Here is a 21979-nt window from a genome sequence, read left to right on the forward strand (position 1 = left end):
CAAGGCAGAGGGCAACCCTACAGAAGGTTGTGGCCTACACATGGGTCTTAAATTTGTGCTTTTTTATTTAGGTCAGAGAGACCCTGAGGTTATGTGATGATGTCTCTCACTGATAAAGCCATGGGTTGAGCAATCAGGCAAACTCTGAAGAAGATCCAGTGAATCCACTGAGCTAAGACATTCTGAGCAGTCAGGGCTGTGTTGCAGTCAGCCTTGCCTGCTGAAAATCAGGGGATCCTCTGCAGTCAGCTTCTGTGCTTGTAGTTTAGACCATCAGAGTGTGCCCACTGGCTTTGGCAAGCAACAGGACATATATAAATGCTTTGTCAAGTTGAAGCTTTTGTTGAATGTGCCCAGAGAACATTTTTCTTTTAATGTATTTGGAAACTATAAATTTAACTCCTCCTGGGGAGTAAACATAATTGTTTCACAACAGAAAAAAGTCAGCTCTTGAAAAGGCTTAACTCCTTTCACAAACATGTGCTTTTTAATGACTGGGAAATTCCTAGGACAGGAAAAAAAAAAAAGTCCTTTTGTACAAATGAGGTCATTCTGGTCTTAACTGGCCCTGAGCACTCTAGTTTCTGCTTTCTGTTCCATGTTATGTGAGCAGAGGTTATTGGAAAGATAATCCCCCTGTGGATAGTCACTGCTTTTCGGGCGTGTTGCCAAAGAGAAAGTTATCTTAGCTCAGAAACTGCCAAACCAGTGCAAAAGGCCCAGATCCCATGGGTACTGAGCCGGTGACTGATAAGGACTTAGTTTAGGGTGGCCGTGGGTTGGGTTTTTAAAGCACACTTTTCATGTGCTCTAGGATTGCTGCGTTTGTTTCATCCTCTTCAGATTTCTCAACAGCTCCGTTGCTTCTTGGTTCAGGGAAGACTTTTCTTTCCTAGATATTAATACATTCTATTTACTCTGCTTTGATTTTTATCCTGATGTGTAGGAACATCTGTGCCGGTTTGAGGCCTCACATTCATCTTTTTAACCTGGTACAAATGAAAAACAGTTGTTGAAAGAAATTGCCCTGGACCTCTTTCTTTGAACACTTGGAGGCCAATTCCTCCTAAAATTAGTTCCTGAATTGGCTTAGCTAACGTGAAGCATGTGTCTGAGGCCTTAGATTTGCTCAGGGTGACGGTTCTCCTAAATGATAGTGTAGAGAAGATCTCAGTGGATGCTCTCGATGTAATTGAAGTTCCCTTTCCCCTAGCTTTAAAACAACTATTTCCCACCAAGGAGGCTGTTGAAACTTTGAAGTGTTGCGTAGGGCGATTGTTGCATCTACCCTGGATGTTTTCATATAGAGGTGAACATGGAATGGGTCCAGGTGAACCTTGACAACAACCTCTGTTAAAAAGTCAAATATTTTTACGGCAGCCACTCTGAAAGATTAAGGATGCGAGATAAACTGATCTTTCTTAACTGCTTCTTAGAACCACATTGTGCTAGAGCCTTTCTGCAGATTACCCTTTTACACTTGTCTAGGTTCTTACTGTAGTGGGATTAGTGGCAGCCCGCTAGGTCACCAAACTACCCCACTGCCTTGCATCTTGAAGGGTCTGTGTCACAGTTATTATGGTCCCCTACAATTCATCCATGGCTATCTTGGGTCAGTATTTTGATAAGCTTTTGATAGCTTGTTTCTGCTTGATTGACTACAACTTTTTATTATTTTAAAAATTCGCACTCCTGCCACTGAGAGTTTGGTTTTTATCATAATTTGTTAATACAATCTGTTCTGGGATCTTGGTGTCACTTTCGTGGCTCCCTAGGTCTGTAAACTCCAAGGTTAGGCTCTATTGCCTAAATAAGTCTAAGAATGATTTCTTGATCTGGGATTAAGAAACTTTACCTTCTGTTGCCACAGAGAGAAGATTATAAAATTCGGTTATGAGCTGTTTAGTTATTTACTTCAGACCCCACCCATTTCTAGCCCAGAGCACTTGTGGCACCTCTTGGAGGCTCCAGAACCCTTGCTTGAAATCTCTTGTATCGTTGAGGAAGTCAGGCTTGCTGTTGGCATGACCCATATTTCTTCTGTATACGCTCTCCCCACTGCTCCCTAGGCCTTGGCTAGTTATAGGCAGTCAGTGAGTGTTTTTTTGAACTTAATAGCTGGTACAAAAGAACTGGGAAAAATATGGCTAGGAAACGCTATCATATTTGAAATTGGGAAATTCGGGGGTAATTGCTGAGTGCCTCATATTAGTTCCTGTGGGGAAAATACATGGCAAAATGCATAATGGGTTAATATTGTAAAGTGAAAACTCTTATGAGATCAGAAGCTACATATCTGCCTATGATGCTCAGAATGGGAATGGCACTAATTTGCTGATAATTTATTTTTATTATTGTTATTATCCTGTAGCCTCAGACGATTCAGCAAACTCTCAAGAGGACATTGCAGTATTATGAGCATCAAGTTATTGGGTAAGTAAAAATGGATTTTGGTCATTACTGGGGGCAAATTAAAGATAATTACTCAAACATAGCTGTTGAGCGTGTGGTTTTTCTGCCACCCAGGTCAACCTTATTTCATAGGGGCTATGCTCTAGTGTGGAGTGGGGGGCTTATAAGGGGCCCTTGGAGTGACTGCCTTTGGTTTATTTGTGTTTAATCCTTTTAAATGAAATTCCCTTTTGGTATTGCTCTCTTTTCTTCTTTCTTTCTTTCTTTCTTTCTTTCTTTCTTTCTTTCTTTCTTTCTTTCTTTCTCTTTCTCTTTTTCTATCTTTTTTCTTCTTGTGTTCTTACACTCATTCTCATCCATTGACTCTCATAATTTTGCCTTAGTAATGTGGTAAGATTTAATAGTATCAACTAAGAGGATTTAAATGGGATTTTAGCATCCTTCAGTAAAGTTTAATCAAAAATTACAAGCTTTGTATAGTTCAGTGAGAAGTATTATTTTAGCTAGAGTTACATGCCACATATTTTTCCTTTTTAATTAATTCCTCATTTCTTGACATCGTTGTGAAATGGTGTGAAGTAAAACTTGAGGTAGAAAAAAAGGAATTCAAGGACTCACCAGCACAGAACTTTTAAGTAACTTTATCTCTTTTGTAAAGGATGAGGATGATAACTAAATCAAGGATTAGATGTCATGATTAAAAGAGATAATTTCAATGAAAATATTTTGTAAACAGAAAGCTCCATATGAGTGTAAGGCATACCTTTGATTGGCTATGGCAGAAAGCAACTGGCAAAAACAAAATCCTAAATTCACTTTCTGATGCAATCTAGCGATTTAAATTAAATTCATTGACATTAGAGGCAATAAATATTTTTAATTCACCTTGTTAATATTCTTTATGTGCTACAGTGATTTATCTTTGTAGGATTTTAAGAATTTTTGAAAAGTCAAAATTCAAACCCTGGTACCTCTTGAAATACTTTTGGGAATCATTTAACATTTATGGCTAGCAGTCATTTCTATGGAGATCAAGAATACATTTTTATCTATTAGGATATTGTGTGATTTTTTTTTTTTTTACAAAACAAAAGGGAAAAGAATTTATTGGAAAAATAATCTCAGTACCTTGTACAATGCCATCACTTGAAGTACTTAATGGTTATGTTAATTGTCATTTCAAAGGGAATTGCTTCGAAAATTTGTCACATCAATCCTCAAGAGTGCAGTACTAGGAAAAACATATTATTTAAACTCATGAGATGGCTTTTAGTTTTAGGCCATTAGAGATTTTAAATGGTTTATCCTAATGGAGATAAGGAATGTCAAATTAATCTCTCCCCACACATTCTAAAATAAAACAATCACTCTCATTTGATATGCTGCTTTCCAAGTATGGTGTTTGGATTAAATTAGTCAATATACTTAGACCAATTCCTGGTATGTGGTAAGTACTACGTGTTTGCTCTTCAGTTCATCATCATCGTTATTATTACAAATATTTGTATAACAATACCAGTAATGAAATGCAAATCGTTTTCTGGAGTTATGAATGCCCTGTCTGTTCTGTAATCAAATAGTAACTGATAAAATGGTCTCATTTGTGAACTAAAGTATGTCTTCATGGCAAATTGAAGTGGGAATCTTATAAATGTGATCAAAATAGATAACTAAAATATATTACCATAATCAGCAGATTTTTTCCATTCGTAAGATGGAATTCTCTTTTATCTAAATTACTGCCTCAACTCTCCTCTTCTGTTCATCTTTGTAGACACAGCCAGTGGTGGATCTTTGTTCATTGCCTAAATGGTCTTTTCTAGTTCTGTTTGGTGCAGAACCCAGTATAATGAAAACAGAATGCGTGTCTTGATGTCCGACTGATTCCAAATAGACGTATTAGCATATTTTCACTTGGATGCTGGCTGTCTGCTGAGGACTTGAAGTACCTTTGCTTACTGCCTTTATTTGTACTCATGCTGATGAAGACAAAAAGGATGAGTTGGCAGAGTATTTGCTTTTCTTGACTTTGTTTTCCGTTTTCCTTCAGTCATGGCTTCTATGTCTAACTCCCTCTTTTGCCTTTTAGACTGCTTTCTGCTTTCTGTTTCTCTTTTCAATAACAAAAAAGGAGAGCATCTATTACCACTAATATTTGGATTAACATATATTCATACCTATATGTTGTTCCTCTTAAGAAAATCCAATTAAAGGCTTTTTATCTCTGAAAAGAAATACATTCCTTACAGTCAAAGGAATTTCAGGCCCTTGAGAAGAGGCATTGACTGGCAAGTATTATTGTACATATTTCAGGGGCGGTTAGGGTGGGAAAGATGCTTTTCCTAATCCCTGAAATTGGGCTTTGCCTAAGACGTGTCTTGAGGTAATTTAGTTTTTAGGTGCCAGTGGGTTGGGATGATGGATGCCAACAGATAGCAGAGAGTAGAAGCTAGCCCTTCTCTTTTAATGTTTTGTTCTTTTAAATTTGTTAATTCGGTCTTTAACCACTCACCTTTCCATTCTCCCTTTCCTCTCCTTTAAAACTCTGCCCTTGGATCTACTTTATTTATCAGAATTCCAGGATTGTATGATTCTTCTTCTTCATGAATTCATACAGCGGTAGCCCTTAGAAATTCTTGGAGGCATTTTTAGTCTCCAAGACCTAGACTTGAATGCAGGGAGCAGCTGTTCAAAGGATCACGCAGATGGAGGATTGGGAGGGAATAGCCCATGGAGTCTCTTGTTAGGGAGTAAGATAGCCTTTCTGTATCTCAGCAACTTTATCCTTAAACGTTTGTTCTAGTCCTTAACTCATCCATTCACTTGTTCATTTATTTATTCATAGACACCACTCAAGTTGGGAAAATGAGTGCTAAAATAATTTATTCATGCAATGTGATAAATTTTCTCTTCATCTCCACTGTCACTATCGTCTCTCACCTAGAGATTCCTTCCCATCTAGTTTTCTGGCTTCTACTCCTCTCCCTTAACATATTTTCACTGCAGCAAAGTGATTGAAAAATTAGATCATGACACTTCCTTAGTTTAAACCAGTGGTTCTTAACTGTTAATGTGTATCAAAATCACCTGTCAGGCTTATTAAAACTGAGATTGCTGGGTCCTACCCCCAGAGTTTCTGATCAGGTATGTCTGGGAGGGACTCAAAATTGGCATTTCTAAGTTCCCAGATTATGTCGATGCTGCTGGTCCAGGGATCATGGTTTGAAATCCCTGCTTTGAATATATTGACGTACTGTGAAAGAATAAAGTCTGAACTCTTCCTGTGATCTGTCCTCTTGTTAACTTTTCTGATTTCACTCCCTTCCACTCCCCCTATTTCACTCCACTCTAGCCATTCCAGCCATCTGTTGGTTTCTCAACTATACCAAGCTTGCTCAGCTTCAAGGCTTTTGCATGTACTGTTCCATTTTCCTGGAATGCTCTGTCCCCAGATGTTTGTGGGGATTATTCTTTTTATACATTTAGGTGTCTTTTATACATTTAGATATCTGTTTAAATGTGATATCTTCAGGAGGGCCTTCCCTGACCACCCAATCTAAAGTAGCCCTCCATCCCTACCTGTCTCTAACCCCAATGTTTTTTTTTTTAAAGATTTTATTGGGGAAGGGGAACAGGACTTTATTGGGGAACAGTGTGTACTTCCAGGCCTTTTTTCCAAGTCAAGTTGTTTTCCTTTCAGTCTTAGTTGTGGAGGGCGCAGCTCAGCTCCAGGTCTAGTTGCCGTTTCTAGTTGCAGGGGGCACAGCCCACCATCCCTTGCGGGACTTGAGGAATCAAACTGGCAACCTTGTGGTTGAGAGCCCGAGCTCCAACCAGCTGAGCCATCCGGGAGGCAGCGCAGCTCAAGGTGCCGTGTTCAAGCTTAGTTGCAGGGGGCGGAGCCCACCATCCCTTGCGGGACTTGAGGAATCAAACTGGCAACCTTGTGGTTGAGAACCCGAGCTCCAACCAGCTGAGCCATCCGGGAGGCAGCGCAGCTCAAGGTGCCGTGTTCAAGCTTAGTTGCAGGGGGCGGAGCCCACCATCCCTTGCGGGACTCGAGGAATTGAACTGGCAACCTTGTGGTTGAGAGCCCACTGGCCCATGTGGGAATCGAACCGGCAGCCTTTGGTGTTAGGAGCATGGAGCTCTAACCGCCTGAGCCACCGGGCCGGCCCCTGTTTTATTATGTTTTATTATTGCTTTTCATAGTGCTTATCATTAGCTTATATTATCTTGCTTATTTTATTATTTAGTTATTTATTTTATTTACTTTTATATTCCTGTACCTTTGTAAGTGCTTGGTACATAGGAGGGACTAACAATTTTGGGGGGATAGGAGGGGGAATGTGAAGAAATGAATAAATTGCACTCTAGGAGTATGTACACAGAGGTATGTGTATAGTGGATAAGAAAGTATATTAGGCTTGGAAGGGGGTATAAAATGAAGGGTTGACATAATCTCCAGCCAGGGTCCATTATAGTTCTAAAATTATAGTTGTAGTATCTACCCTTTTCTTTATAGCTAAATTATACTGATTTATCTGCATAGGTTTCCATTTATGCTTAATGTTCTGCCAATGTGTGTCAGATTGACTTTGTGGTTGGTTTTGATTATTATATGAGCTCTGCACAAACATGTTCACTTAGATAGCTTCTTGTTCGTGTAGCACAGTCTTCCTCCCTTAACCTAAAATGAGAAAAGGTGTCATTGAGTGTACATCTTTGTGCCACTTTAATTCAAGCTTCTAGGGTATAGAATAGGTCTTTGGGCATGTGGGGTGGAAAGAACAGTGGGAAGCAAAAAGGAAAGTAGAAGACAGGCAGCTTTCCCCTTAGGGATTTAAAGGAACTCAGGATTGAGGAAAACCTGGTTTATGTTGACTTTTGTTTCTCATGTCATTCTTGCCATTATCTTGTACCCTTTTCTTTCTCCGTGCATCTTTGTTCTGTAGTATAGAACAGCAACTGAGAAAATGTGCTTTGGAAGTAGACATACCAAATTTACTAAGCTTAAAATTGGATTCTACCTTTGAATGATCTTGGGCAGATTATGTAACCTCTCAACCTCAGTCTTCTCATTGTTAAAATGAGAATAATTGCAGGGTTGGGGTGAAGTTTAAAGGAAATATTAATGATAATAATGTGTTAAGTCATATCATATAAAGTAGTTAGTACAGTGCCTGGTCCACAAAGGTCACCAATACATTTATTGAATTATTATTACTACTATTAGTACCTGACTCCTTTGCACCTCTATTTTTGTTGATTGTTGTTCCCTTTATCCTCCTGCTATATCCTTTCTCTGTCCTCCTGTAAAGGTTTGAAATCAGTTGTTTAGCATCAGGAGCTAAACATGCTCAATTCATGTTGCAGCTATAGCTTTCTTCTTACAGAGTTTAGATTTTTTTGAACCTAAATTTCTGCCTCTAGAGTGCCTAACCCAACTGCTGTTTATACTACATTACTCCTACTGGTCTATAGTTCCCCCCCCACACCCCCCACCAAAAAAAAAAAAAAAAAAAGGATTACAATGGCAGTGTAGACAAAGCAGAGATTTCTTTAAAACTAAGATTGGAACACACATGATAATCTACCTTTCTGTGATATAATGTTCATTCATTATGTATTTTAATCACTAAAAATTAAAGAAATATGTATTTAGAATCATGTCATTCTTCTTATGCTTTTTTCCAGAATAAGTATCATTATGCTATTACCATGGGTAGGACTGCTGCCAACCTCATATTAGCCTGGGACATCATTTCCTATAGTCATCTAAAATTAAATTCTGTTACTTCAATTATCACTGTGGGCCCTATGTTTGTTTTATACAGCCAACCTTCTGTTCTCTTTTTCTTTTGACAATTGAATAGGAATTAAGCTAGAATAATTTCAATAGAATATTAGAAGTGAAATTAGGAGTGGGTGAATCCTGATTATTCTGGGAAACAAACTTCAATGATATTACTTATGCTTCCATGGTCAGTTTTTGTGGCTGTAAATTGTGTTATCTAAAACAATCTAGCTTCTTTTTTTATATATTGAAGAAGAGTAACTACCTTATTGAATAAAAACAAGAAGTTAGATGAAAGCTAATATCTCTGGATTGCTCCCTATGTTTGAGGCAATATACTGCTCACTTTATGCTGGTTATTTTATTTCCTCCTAACCATCTATTTCATCCTAACCAACTATTTCATAGAATCATTGTACAGATAAGTAAATTGAGGCTGTGAGATAAAATATTTTGTTTAAGAGTACTCTGATGAAAATGGTAGAGTTTGGTTTACAAATGACACTGTATTTGTTTAATACCTGTGCTCCCAGTTCCGTCTTTTATTGAGTGAATCCTGCATTCTAGAAACTGTAGTAAGCATTTTGCCTAACTCGTTTATTGGAGGCTAATCTCAGGGAGGTGTACAAACATAAAACCCTTTCATTTTTTCTCTCCAATCACTTCAAACATGCTAGCATGAGTTCCCTTTGATATTAGCTTGAGCAGATTGGTCTGTTTTCCAAGTTCTTTCAGGGAGTATAAAGTTCACTCACTACAGACCAATAGAGATTTTCCATCTCTTATCCAATCTCACTCTCATATCCCTCTTTGCTGGGGTCAGGCTTGTCCTGAGGAACTTGGAATGCAGTGTAGAGAGGATATGATGTGGTTTTTCACTCCTCTGTCCCAATGCACTCCTTTCTATGTCCCTTTCTCTTCTGAGGTGTTGTGTCAGGCAAGAATGAAATGGAAAAATGGCAGGAGGCTTTCTAAATTCACTGGTGGTTGTAATAGTCCTTTCTTGGCTGTAATGCCCTCAGTGAGGTGCATGTATGGGCTCCGCTTTGCTTCAGATGCCCCATGCCCTGGAGCTGAGGACAGTCTTGCTAGGAAATTCCTGCCCCTGGCTGCAGTCTCTAGACTGGGAAAATCATGCCATGGGACAACTCAGGCTTGCCTCTCTGTAGTGGCGTCTCCCTAATCCATGGGAAACTCATTTTTTTCTTTTTCTTTTTTTTTTGCCTTGTCAAATGGTGGGGCTGTAGGCTGCTCTCAAGTAGGCTCTATTTCTTTTCCCTATTATAACCCTCCCTGGAACCTTCTTTCTCTATTCAGTCAGGCACAGAGGGATGATCCAGAATTCCTCAGCACCTGTTCACTGAGGAATGAGACTCTCAAACCCCAAACTCTGTCGGGGTGGACCCCTCTCTCACTAACTGGGCTTCCACAGGGAATATACCTCTTCTCACCTTTTCTCGTAGGAGAGGGGAAAAACACTCTCTTCCTAGCCCAATTACTAACTTCTGAGGATTTCCTTTTGAATTTTTTCTGTTCCTTTGCTTCTGTAAGCTGATGGTGGGGTGACAGTGGCAGTGGCCATTTAATCACTCAAGTTATGAAGGAGGCATGTGGTCTTCTTGTCTCCTCTTTTGGAATGTGGGAGCATTTAGCTCCTCTTGTTTTCAGCTTTAGTGTTTTAGCTCTAATTCAGAGGCAACTGGAAAAGTACCAGTCAACATCTAGTTACACAGGTATTTTGTACCTTAGTCCTCACAAAATTCTAGGAGACAGTCCCTATAAGGGAAGATTATCTGTTAGACTAACAGATACTAGGTTACTTACCCAAATTCTCACAGGTAGAAAATGACAAAAAAAAGTGAATGGGAGTAAGAGGTACAAATTTTTGGTTATAAAATAAGTCACTGGCATGGAAGGTACAGTATAGGGAATATAGTTAATAATATCAAAACAACCTTGTACGATGACAGATGGTTACTTGACGTGGCATGGTGCTCACTTCATTAGGTGTATTAATGTTGAATAACTATGTTGTACACCCCAAACTAATATAATATTGTATATTAATTATATGTTAATACACACAGAAAATGGTAAACCATGATTCACATTCTGTCAGACTCCAGACAATTTATTTGTTTACTTGTTATCTATGTACCGTGCTGCTATCTTTTTGACTGTGATAGAGGTTAAGATGTATTTACTTTCAACACAGTTAGTGCCAACGCACCAAATTAGTACTGCTAATTATTCTTTTTCTAGGCAATTTCTTTATAGAAACAGATTACCAGCAGCTATGAAACACACACAGATAAGGAAACATTGGTTACATAAAGCTGATGTATTTTCTGGCTTTCCTCATTTTCTTTTTCTCCAAACATAGCTTTCTTATTAATGATTGTCTCCAGTTCCAGGTCCACACTGCTAGTGCCGATGTTAATGGTGGGTTATGACAGAAATTATGTCTTTAAGTTTCGGTTATTTTAAAATGTGATTACGCTAAGAGCATAGACTACGTGTGCTTGTGCGTATGTATATGAGTGCATTCACAGATGCTTTAAAAATGTCTCCATATGCTAATTTTGTTTTCTTCTTAGTTATAGGGATGCAGAAAAGAATTTCCACAATATCTCTAACAGATGCTCCTATGCAGACCATTCCAACAAAGAGGAAATTGAAGACGTCTCAGGAATTCTTCAGTGCACTGCTAATATACTCGGTATATTAACTCTATATTTATATGATTAAGAGAGAATGAATGAGGAAAAATAAAGGTGTAAATGTCTTATTTTCTACCAAAGAGAAGTTTGGAGGCTATGGCAAATTGAGACCTTGTCTTGAAGTGATTTAATTTCAACACTCCTAAAGATGTTTAAGTGGAAGTTACATGTACGATGTTTACCTGGCGATTGAAAAGCATTGTAGTAAAGATACATTCCAGGGAAACTTTTCTAAATAGTCACATGTTAGTATTATTAGCCTCCTATAATCCATATTTCTCTGACTCTGAACCGTGGCTGAAATTGGGGATCTTTCTGTCCTCTCTAAGCCCATACTCTATTATTGCTATTATTATTACTCTATTATTTCTGGGAGGCCCTGTTCGGGGCTGAAGGGTGGATCATACGAGTATATACTTATAGTGAACTCAGAGGTGGTCAGGTAGGTCATCCGCTGAGGTCTTTGTGCCCTGCATGTGGTGGTATGTGTGTCCACCTTGAAGATACTAGTATTTATGACATGGGGGCTATTTCTGGATGCTCCCCAAATGACTAAGGGGTGCTGCTGTAAACTGCACTGAATCAAGCAGCTAACGCTTGTACCATAATGAGCCATACTATCTTTGTACCTTACTATCTGTTATTCCTGGTGTGTGAGAGCTATGTTGTAGTATATGCAAAGTAGATACCAAAGTAGGAATATATTTTGCCCTAATGCCTTACGGAGGTTTCTTTTTTTACTGAAAAATACCTCTTTAAATTTTTTTTATTTATTTTTATTTTTTTGGAATCCTCCCTTTTTTTTTTTTTTTTTTTTTTTTTTTTTTTTTTTTTTTATGACTCAGATGGGAATCTAAGGAGTGGTGGAGGGTGGTGATGGGGAACAACAAATCTTAGTGACTGACTCAGTACAGAACTCAGAATCACATCTCGGGGGGCCGGCCTGGTGGCTCAGGCGGTTAGAGCTCCGTGCTCCTAACTCCGAAGGCTGCCGGTTCGATTCCCACATGGGCCAGTGGGCTCTCAACCACAAGGTTGCCGGTTCAACTCCTTGAGTCCCACAAGGGATGGTGGGCTCCGCCCCCTGCAACTGTGATTGAACACGGCACCTTGAGCTGAGCTGCCTCCAGAATGGCTCAGTTGGTTGGAGTGCGGGTTTTCAACCACAAGGTTGCCGGTTGGATTCCTCGACTCCTGCAAGGGATGGTGGGCTGTGCCCCCTGCAACTAGAAAACGGCAACGGGACCTGGAGCTGAGCTGTGCCCTCCACAACTAAGATTGAAAGGACAACAACTTGACTTGGAAAAAAGGCCTGGAAGTACAAACTGTTCCCCAATAAAGTCCTGTTCCCCTTCCCCAATAAAATCTTAAAAAAAAAAAAAAGAAAAAGAAAAAAAAGAATCACATCTCAGAATCAGATGATGGAAACTGGGGCAAACTTGTTTGCCTGACTTTCTTTCCCTTTAGAGTAAATACTTTGTCTGCAGATATCTGAGTCCCTTCTACAGACTCCAGGTGACCTCAACCCATGAGTCTGCTGGATTTTTCTAAACATATCTGACTCTCAGAGGTAGACCTGGCTTTTACACTCAAGCTGGGACTCCAGCTCTCCATGACTGTACTTTTATCCTATGTAACTTTTGAAAACACAAAATATTTTACTAAGAACATGGAACTTTTGTGAAGGGAGGCATGTAGATATAAGTGGTTTGTCCATAATAGTGTACAAGACAGTAATGGACCGTGAAAAGGAAGGCCAAAGATTTTCTTACCTCGATCTTGTACTACCCAAGTGAACCTTACTCTGGAGAAGATGAAGGATGAGAATAAAGGGGGATGGAAATGGGCATTACCCAAGAGCTATTTACAGTTTTCTGATTTTATATTTTCAAGGACTCTCTCATCAGTAACATCTATTTCTCTTGACACGTTGTGATTTTTAGGGGGTGGGTAGTTGAGATGATGCCCTATTAAGAGGGATGTATCAGAATTTTGGCAGAGGGATGTTTAATATTTTGAAAAGTTGCTCTTATCCAATTTCTAAATGTTTCCCTGCCCTTATATCTCCTTTCCTTATGCTCCCCACCTTGCGAATCAGTGCGTGCTAATGGCATCTGAGCCATGACTTGCACACAAGTGTGCACAATTCTCACAAAAAAACTCTAGGCCAGACAATTTACCATGGTAACCACCAGGTGCCACGGTGTCCCAGCCCAGCTTAGTTGCCCTAAAGAATTTGCCAGAGATACAGATGGGTCACATAGTGAGTGGAAAGAGCAGCAGGGGCGTGCTACCTGATGACATTAGGGAATGAGGAGTTTTAAGCTGGGTGCTTATAATTTAGAAGGTGACTGTACAACAGTGTTTGGATTTCTATAAATATTACTTTTTTTTTTTAATTGGGGAAGGGGAGCAGGACTTTATTGGGGAACAGTGTGTACTTCAGGACTTTTTTCCAAGTCAAGTTGTTGTCCTTTCAATCTTAGTTGTGGAGGGTTCTGTTCAGCTTCAAGTTGTCCTTTCAGTCTTAGTTGTGGAGGGCGCAGCTCAGCTCCAGGTCCCGTTGCCGTTTTCTAGTTACAGGGGGCACAGCCCACCATCCCTTGCGGGAGTTAAACCGGCAACGTTGTGGTTGAGAGGACACGCTCCAACCAACAGCCATCCGGGAGCTCAGCTGCAGCTCAGCTCAAGGTGCCATGTTCAATTTTAGTTGCAGGGGGCGCTGCCCACGATCCCTTGCAGGAGTCGAGGAATTGAACTGGCAACCTTGTGGTTGAGAGCCCACTGGCCCATGTGGGAATCGAACCGGCAGCCTTCGGAGTTAGGAGCACGGAGCTCTAACCGCCTGAGCCACCGGGCCGGTGCAATATTACATTTTTCTAGAAAAGAGATAATTAGATCTGAGTTTTTTTTCCCCTCTAAATAGTAATGGGTTGTTCCCAACTTGCAAAAAAGCACAACCTTGTAAAATTTAAATTTCTGAAGAATAAAACTAAATGCCTGTCACCTGTTGACCAGATGCTGGCATGGATCCAACATGTGATTATGTGCCTAAGAGGTAGCTGTTCTCTTTTGAGTAATGTCCTTTCATGACTCTTGAAATATAGACTCTCTCTGGACAAAGATAACAGCTTTACTGGTCATATTCAATGAAAGCTTTGTTTTTAATATGTCACTGAACTATGATTCATCTTGGCTTGCTTAGATTTCATCTTTTTTTAAAATTACTTTTAAATTCTCCTGTACAATCATTTATGAGAATTCAAGAATTGATTAACTCACTAGACAGGAAAACACCATACAGGAAAGGAAGCCTTTTCCTGAGTGTGGGGGTTTGGCATGGAGAAATAGTTTCATCCAGGTTAAGAGAAATTTTCATGCCTGGGAATCTTCTCTGTGGATGCCAGAGGGCAGTTTTCCAACTCTATGCTTTATATTAATCACCTTTGGAGAGTGTGGTTAGAACATTGGTGGGTTGTGATTGGGGAATACGTATTTTTCTCATCTTCCTAACCAATTACAGGGTTGTGGTAGAGACTAAACATGTGTTCACTCACTTGTATGTTATTTATACTTCACTTATTACAAAAAATATTTAAAGTCGTAAGTTAGAAAATATGATCAAAGTAACAAATTTTATTTACTCCTTTCAAAATGACCATCTCTATTGATTCAGTGAAAACTGTAGATAGTTTGATTATTTCCTGGCTCTTCATGTTGAAGTTTGAGTTAGCGGTTGGCATGGAATAAAAAGACGAACCTGGAGAGAGAGAGAGAGAGACAGAGAGAGAGAGAGAGAGAGAGAGAGAGAGAGAGACAGAGAGAGAGAGAGAGAGAGAGACAGAGAGAGCAAGCTTGTTGCAGAAAACAAGTGACGCCTCTGTCGTGCATTTGTTCTGTCCAAGCTTCCCTAGGACTTCCTGGAAACGCATGCACATTAGAGTGGCTCATGCCCCACTACTCATGGGAAAGAATTATTTCCAGACAGCTAACGTTTTTGCTATTTATTTCTCTTTTGTTGGCTTAGAAACCGGTCGTTGCTATTTCTGTCTCATCATTTACAAATTAGGGATATTAAGTACAGACTGCTCCTTGTCATTTATTAGCCTCATTTTGGCGCTCTGGTGGGACAGTACCATGTGGTGATGCAGTATAGCGCTCTAAAGAGGCTCTTCAACTCTGGACCAAGGCCGTACAAAGACAGAGTTGTGAACCATGTCCTCCCTGCTGGAGACTTTTAGTGTTAAATTTATGGCTTTATTTGGTACATGTCTTTTGCATACCAAAATGATCTTCTAATTTTAGTTGTCTGAAAAATGTAAACCTTTTTCAGTGATAATCTACAAAGCCCATTTTTAGCTCCAATTAGGTCGTAAAAATGCATTTATATGCGTGTGAGCTATGGCATTGAGTATTTTCTTTGGACTTTTAACAGTTGAGTGGTACAATGAAGCATCTGTGATAAAGCATGAAAGGGTTTATACCATGTTTGTTGCTGATGTGTTGCCATCTGGTCCTATGGCATGGATTTAGGTGATATCGGGGGCACAGAGACAGAAAATGAGTCGGGAGAGTTAAGGGAGAAGGATGGAAAAATGCACAGCTCCCTTTGCCATAACACAGTTTAAAACAAACAAGGGGTATGACTACTTCAGGTTTAATACTATTAAATAGTATTTAATACTATTAAAGGGGTTGTGGGTGTTTCAGTGTAGAGCATCAAGAGCTATAAGATGGAACAGATGATATAGGAAAAAGTCATCCCACAGTAGGACAGAAATCAAATAGAAACGAGAGCTCTAGAATTCATTTACTGAATAATTATGGCAAACTAAGGTTTGCTGTTTTAACAGACATTGGTTATTTACTAAGTATTAACAAAGTATGGTTTTATACTGCTTTTGTTAAGTGCATTTTCTCTCATAAGAATCAGAAAGGACGTGAAAGAATATTCATTAAGGTTTTTTTTCAGTTTTAAAGGTCTTCTGTTAGATGAGGCTTTATTGTTTCCAAAACCTTAGCACACTTAAAGTCAGAATGAGAGGAATGTTGTCACGGGATTATTTGTTCGGGAGATGCTAGTAAGGAGGAGGAAGGAGATGACCTTTGGGTCTTATACCTCACAATATTTTCCTAGTATCAGGGACCCTGAAACACTGTGAAACCTGAGTTCTCCATAAAGTGCCACAGATTCCAGAATCATTAGCTGGTATGGAATTTTTGTTATTTGTTTGTTTGTTTGTTTTTAAAGATTTTATTGGGGAAGGGGAACAGGACTTTATTGGGGAACAGTGTGTACTTCCAGGACTTTTTTCCAAGTCAAGTTGTTGTCCTTTCAATCTTAGTTGTGGAGGGAGCTGTTCAGCTTCAAGTTGTTGTCCTTTCAGTCTTAGTTGTGGAGGGCGCAGCTCAGCTCCAGGTCCAGTTACCATTTCTAGTTGCAGGGGGCACAGCCCACCATCCCTTGTGGGAGTCGAGGAATCGAATTGGCAACCTTGTGGTTGAGAGGACGCGCTCCAACCAACTGAGCCATTCAGGAGCTCAGTGGCAGCTCGGCTCAAGGTGCTGTGTTCAATCTTAGTTGCAGGGGGCGGAGCCCACCATCCCTTGCGGGACTCGAGGAATCGAACTGGCAACCTTGTAGTTGGGAGCCCACTGGCCCATGTGGGAATTGAACTGGCAGCCTTCGGAGTTAGGAACATGGAGCTCCCACAGCCTGAGCCACCGGGCCAGCCCCTGTTGTTTGTTTTTTACAAGTAATAATTTGTTGCTTATATATTGACTTGCATGTACTTTTTGGTTGTATTGTGATTTGGAATGTGCATTAAGCAGCCTTTTTATTGGCCATAAAACTGAAGCATTAGTCAGCCTTGCTTAGGGTTAAGGTTACCTTGGGGGTTTTCTCAGAATAACTCTTAATCATATAATTGTTTAGTGAATTGGAATATGTTTAACATATTTAGCAACTTGGAGAACTAGTTGTTGCAATAACTATTTACCACTTTTACACATGAATTAAGATTAATAGCAATAAATAAACTCTGCCAATATAGCTTTGTTACTGCAACTTATTAACTGATCCGTTTTCTCTTTCATTAAAAGTAAGTAGTGTCAGTATTTTAATGAGATGAATAGGAGGTAAGGTATTTGGAATTAACTGATTTAATAATGGTTTTGTAACGTAATGCTTTAGAGCAAAACTGAGCCAGACTACTTGGGTTGAAAACAGCTCCTCTACTTACTAGCTATATGAACTGGAATGACTTACTTAATCTTTCATATTTCTCATCCTTCATGTTTCTCATTTGTAATACGGGGATAATATAATTGCATACCTCCAAAAATTGTTCAGAAGATTAAATAAATTTATATACGGTACTCAGGACAGCCTGATACATAACAAATGTTACATAAGTATTTGCTCTTATTGAATATTTGCAAAATATTTTCATTAGACCTGAGAGGTCAAAATTGCTCACTTTTTCAGGTGAGGAAACTAATACTGAGAGCCATTAACTTAAGTTCCTTTGTCAGTGACTACACGCCATAAAAGCAGGATTTAAACCCAGGTCAGTCTGATTCCAAATCCCGTGTTCTTTCCACTGATTCATGCTGCCTTCCAGAGTTGTTCTTTGGACTGAGATTGACATTACATCACCCCTCTAATGCTAATTGCACCAGTGTTCCTCGTTCTTTGAATTATGAGTATTGTTATGATATTGCATTTTACTCAGTTTATTACTATTTCAAAATGTATTTGGGCTATTTGCTTGTATGTGATCAGTAGTATCAAAAATGTTTAAGACTATTTTCTCATTAGTATTGAGGAGAGCACAGTTTCATTGTAATTAAGATCATTTTCAGTTTAGAACCAGTATGTTTTTCTTTAGATTTCAGGTGTTGACAATACAAGTTAGGGGTGATGGTGTTTGCTGTCATGACACAAACATGGTTTCTTAGTTGTGTGTAGTAAACACTATACCAGTTCTGTTGGCTGCAGGATTTCAAGCCGATCTTGGTATATAGGAGGCTTAACTTAATACGTGGATGTTAGACATTATTTGTCTGGCACAAAGCTTGCAAAAAGCTGTATTTCTGATGCCATTGATTTTTTTTAATGAATAAGTTTAGGAATATTGTTGTAGTATCTCATTTAATAATTCCTCAAAGAGACCTCGAATAGTGCTTCTCTGTATAGTGGAGAGAACTTCTGCGTTTTGCTCTCTGCCTGCATACTTTTCCCAAAATGACTAGGTGTAATAGGTGAGCCTGAAAAGGAAATGACCACCGAGTGTGAACACTGCCTCCAGTACGTACACAATAAACACTTTAATGAAAACTGTTGCTTAAATTATGCAGATCAGTTTTAGAAGATACAAGATATACTGAGCAGAAATATGGTACTTTCTTTTCTCCCATAGATATTCGTTTTCTCTTAGAACCGTTTTTCCCCCCCTTGAAATCTGTTATAAGCCTTTTCTCATTATTCGTGTTAAATTTCTCCACATCGCTTTAGCCTCTCTCCTTACTGGAAAAACATGACAGTCATTTTTGTTCCTTTTTTTGTTTTGTTTTTTGGTCTTCTTTACCTCTCATGCATTGTTTCCCCAGCACTAGCAACTCTCTGTCCAGCACCTCTTCTTTGAGTGGGAGGGCAACTTCTCACATTCCATTCATCAGACTGTCTATTGTCCTCTTTTACTGAATTTTTCATGTAGGTGGGGTTTCACTTTTATTTTCCCTTTAAATCTTTTTAAGGTAAACTTTTAATTTTAATATAGTTTTAGATTTGTAGAAAATTTATGAAAATAGTACCTACAGAAAGTTCCCATATATTTCACACCCATTTCCTCTGTTAATGACATCTTTACATTAACATGGTTCTTGGGTTCCAATTAACGAACCAAAAGCGATACATTATTATTCACCAAATTCCATGCTTTATTCAGATATCCTTAATTTCTCTCTGTCCTTTTTCTTTTCCAGGATCTCACTCAACATACCACATTAGATTTAGTTGTCATGTCTCCTTTAGACTCCTCTTGGCTGAGAGAGTTTATGGTTTTCTTGTTTTTTATAATCTTGACAGTTCTGAAGAGTATTGGTCAGCTCTTTCAGTTGTCTCCTCTGTACTTTGACATATGCCCATCACCGTGTGTTTGTCTGTGTGTGTGTGTGTGTGTGGGGGGGGTGCGTGCGTATCTGCATACACACAGTGCCTGGGTGGGTGTGTTTGAGTATTTCTTTACTTTCTAGTTCTGTAAGATGCTCCAGACTCATTTTGCATGTTTTCCGCCCCAGTCCTAGTCTCAGTCATTTCTCCAAAGGGTCCTGGTTCCTTTTATTAGAGGATGGTGTTAGAAACCAATATCTTGTTACTACGATGTTGTTGCTTCTAGGCTCTCTCAGCTGACAGAGCAAGGAAATATATATATGTGTACTAACTTGTGTCTATATGCCTATCTGTAAATATTTTTCTATGTGTCCATCTGTATCTGTATTATACTAAATATGAGTTTGTACTGATGTGTCCAACTCTAATCCATTACCATATGGCTGGATCATTCTAATCTTTCCCCCATGGTTGTGTATAACCTCTTACTCCAGCAGTGAGAAATTTGGCTCTCTTTAGCCATCCATCTACGTAATTATTCAATTCCAATGTAATGTGTAGTTATTTCAGAATTGTTAACACATACTCCCATGGGAAATAATTTTATCAACTAGAGTACAGAGTTTATGTGCAGTTTTGGAGTATGGAGTTAATGTGTAGAGTTTTGCAGCCTCATTTCCAAAGTTATGTAGATCAGTATCTTTCTAGTCTACCACCTTCAATGAGGTTTTTTTCATACATTTGTAATACATATATATTTATATATATTTAAAATATGCATACATTATGGTTTACTGTTTGTGTTGTACAATTCTATGGGTATTGATAAATGCAGTGTCATGTATCCACCATCATGCATCATGTGGGATACTTTTACTGCCATAAAAAAATCCCCTGTGCTTCTCTTCTGCAGCGCCATCCCCCTCCCCACGTCAAATCCCAGGAAAGCTCTGATCTAAAGTTCTAAAGAAACTCTATAGTTTCTCCATTTCCAGAATGTGATATAAATGGAATTATACAGTACGTAGCATTTTCACAGTGGCTTCCTTTGCGTAGCAGTGTTCATTTAAGGTTAATAGATGTCTTTGTGTGGCTTGAGAGCTCATTCCGCTTTTTCTCTGAATAGTATTGCGTCATTTGCAGGTACCACAGTTTCCTTTGCAGTCACTTGTTGAAGGACGTCTTGGTTTCTTCTGTTTTTGGCAATTATGAATAAAGCTGCTAGAAAATTCACTTGCATTAGTTGTTAAGCCAGTGAAGTAAATACCTCAGAGAGAGATTACTGGACTTTGTTTAGCTTTGAAAGAAACTATCAAAGTGTCTTCCAGAGTGCCAGTCTCTTTATCCTCTCCAAAAATTGTTATTAGCAGTTTTTGGATTTTAGTCATTCTAATAGATGTTTTAATAAACAAAAATAGCACCTGCTATTTCCTTACAGTTTCAACACATGCAAACTGTAAGAATTTTGTTCTACTGTTTGTCATTCTGAGTACTTTCCCAAGATTTTATGACTTAATTTAGATGCTTAAAAAATTCTTCGTGAGATTTTTAGCATAAATGATCCATGGTACTGGTAAGTAGAATCTTTTTCTTTGATCTGCTAAAAAATAAGTTCCCAGAATGCAGTTAGCCAGCATTATACAGTGGAAATGAACGCTTTTAGGAATTTGGGTGTGACTTCTAAATGATATGACCTGTAATCCTATTTGTGAAGATGTTTAAAGTATAAGATGCCACAAGCAGTCTTTGTTAATATCCTTATTCTCTAAGGATATCCCAAGCTCTTAGTCCCCAGCTTGCTGTAGTTTAATTCCTTTCGACACTATCAATGGTCAGTGAGTTAACTCACTTAACTAAAACTTATTAGTTCATTGTCATAAGCAGGTTTCTCAAGCCTCTTAAAAAAATCTTCTATTGCTCTCTTCTCAGGAGATAGTATCACTTCTATTTAATATCTGCAAAATTCCTAATGGGGAAAAATTATGTCTGACTTAGAACGGAAGAAATGAAAGCACAGATAGGTCAAGCTGTTTATATAGGGTCAAACCATTAGGTTGTGGGGAAAGCAGGAAGACTCTGAGGCTTTGATGTAAGAGTATACTGCATTAATTATTGGCCCTTCAACTGCTTCCGTTACAAAGGAGTATCATTATTTTTGTTTTTTTCTCTGACTTAGAAAGAAGTTTATTCTTTCCTTACTATGTGAGAGAAATGATTGTGGGCCCACATCATTTCATATGTCAAACTCATAGATCATTTTTGTTGCCTTCTCATGGAGTAAACTCATAGTGATTTGGTACATTTGCTTTGTTAATTTAAATGCTATTTTTTGTTTTTACTTCGTTTGAGTCTTTAGCTCAAATGATCATACCACCTCCCTACTTCCTCTGACTTTTTCCCTTTTATTTGATAACTATTACTCATTAAATCATTTGTTACATGTGGGTCTAATTTTTTTTTTTTGTCCATTTTGTTTTGTCTCTGTTTTCATGTTTTTTGCTGTATGACTCTAATTTTGACTCAATAATACATTTTAATAGCATGCTATTTATGTAGTCTGAAAAATTAACGAAAATTTTCAGTAAGATTTGAGTTAAATTTTAAAAAATCCTATGTTCTAAACCAGATGAGTTGTCATTCTTACTAGCCTTGAGTTCAGAGCTTCAGTCAATTTTAAGTGTTTTTGATATTTCTATCCCAGTTTATCTAAATTAATTTGATGAGTAGAATTTTATGAGTCACAGTAAAAATATTATTCAAAGTAAGGCTTTTTATATGTGGCACATTCCTTTTATTATCTCACTGTCAGTCTATTTTTCAAAACAAAAATATTAATATCTTTTGATTAGTTTTCATGAGCCCCATGTGAGTCTCATATGTTTTATTTTCTATGTGGTGAGCTATAGACAATTACGTATTGTTGATAACTTTTATGGA

The 21979-nt window shown here is 38.5% G+C and overlaps 1 protein-coding gene across 1 annotated transcript in view; it reads left to right on the top strand.

The window, feature by feature from the left end:
- Positions 1-21979, top strand: part of GUCY1A2 (guanylate cyclase 1 soluble subunit alpha 2) — a 271854-nt gene that overhangs the window by 26932 nt on the left and 222943 nt on the right. Inside the window, exons 2-3 of the mRNA XM_074335531.2 lie at positions 2372-2433; positions 10807-10928. Coding sequence (XP_074191632.1) covers positions 2372-2433; positions 10807-10928 — 184 coding nt within the window. The remainder of the gene's footprint in view (positions 1-2371; positions 2434-10806; positions 10929-21979) is intronic.

The sequence above is a fragment of the Rhinolophus sinicus genome, chromosome 14, assembly GCF_057876585.1.
Source record: "Rhinolophus sinicus isolate RSI-liver-muscle chromosome 14, RSI-T2T, whole genome shotgun sequence".
NCBI classification, from domain to species: domain Eukaryota; kingdom Metazoa; phylum Chordata; class Mammalia; order Chiroptera; family Rhinolophidae; genus Rhinolophus; species Rhinolophus sinicus.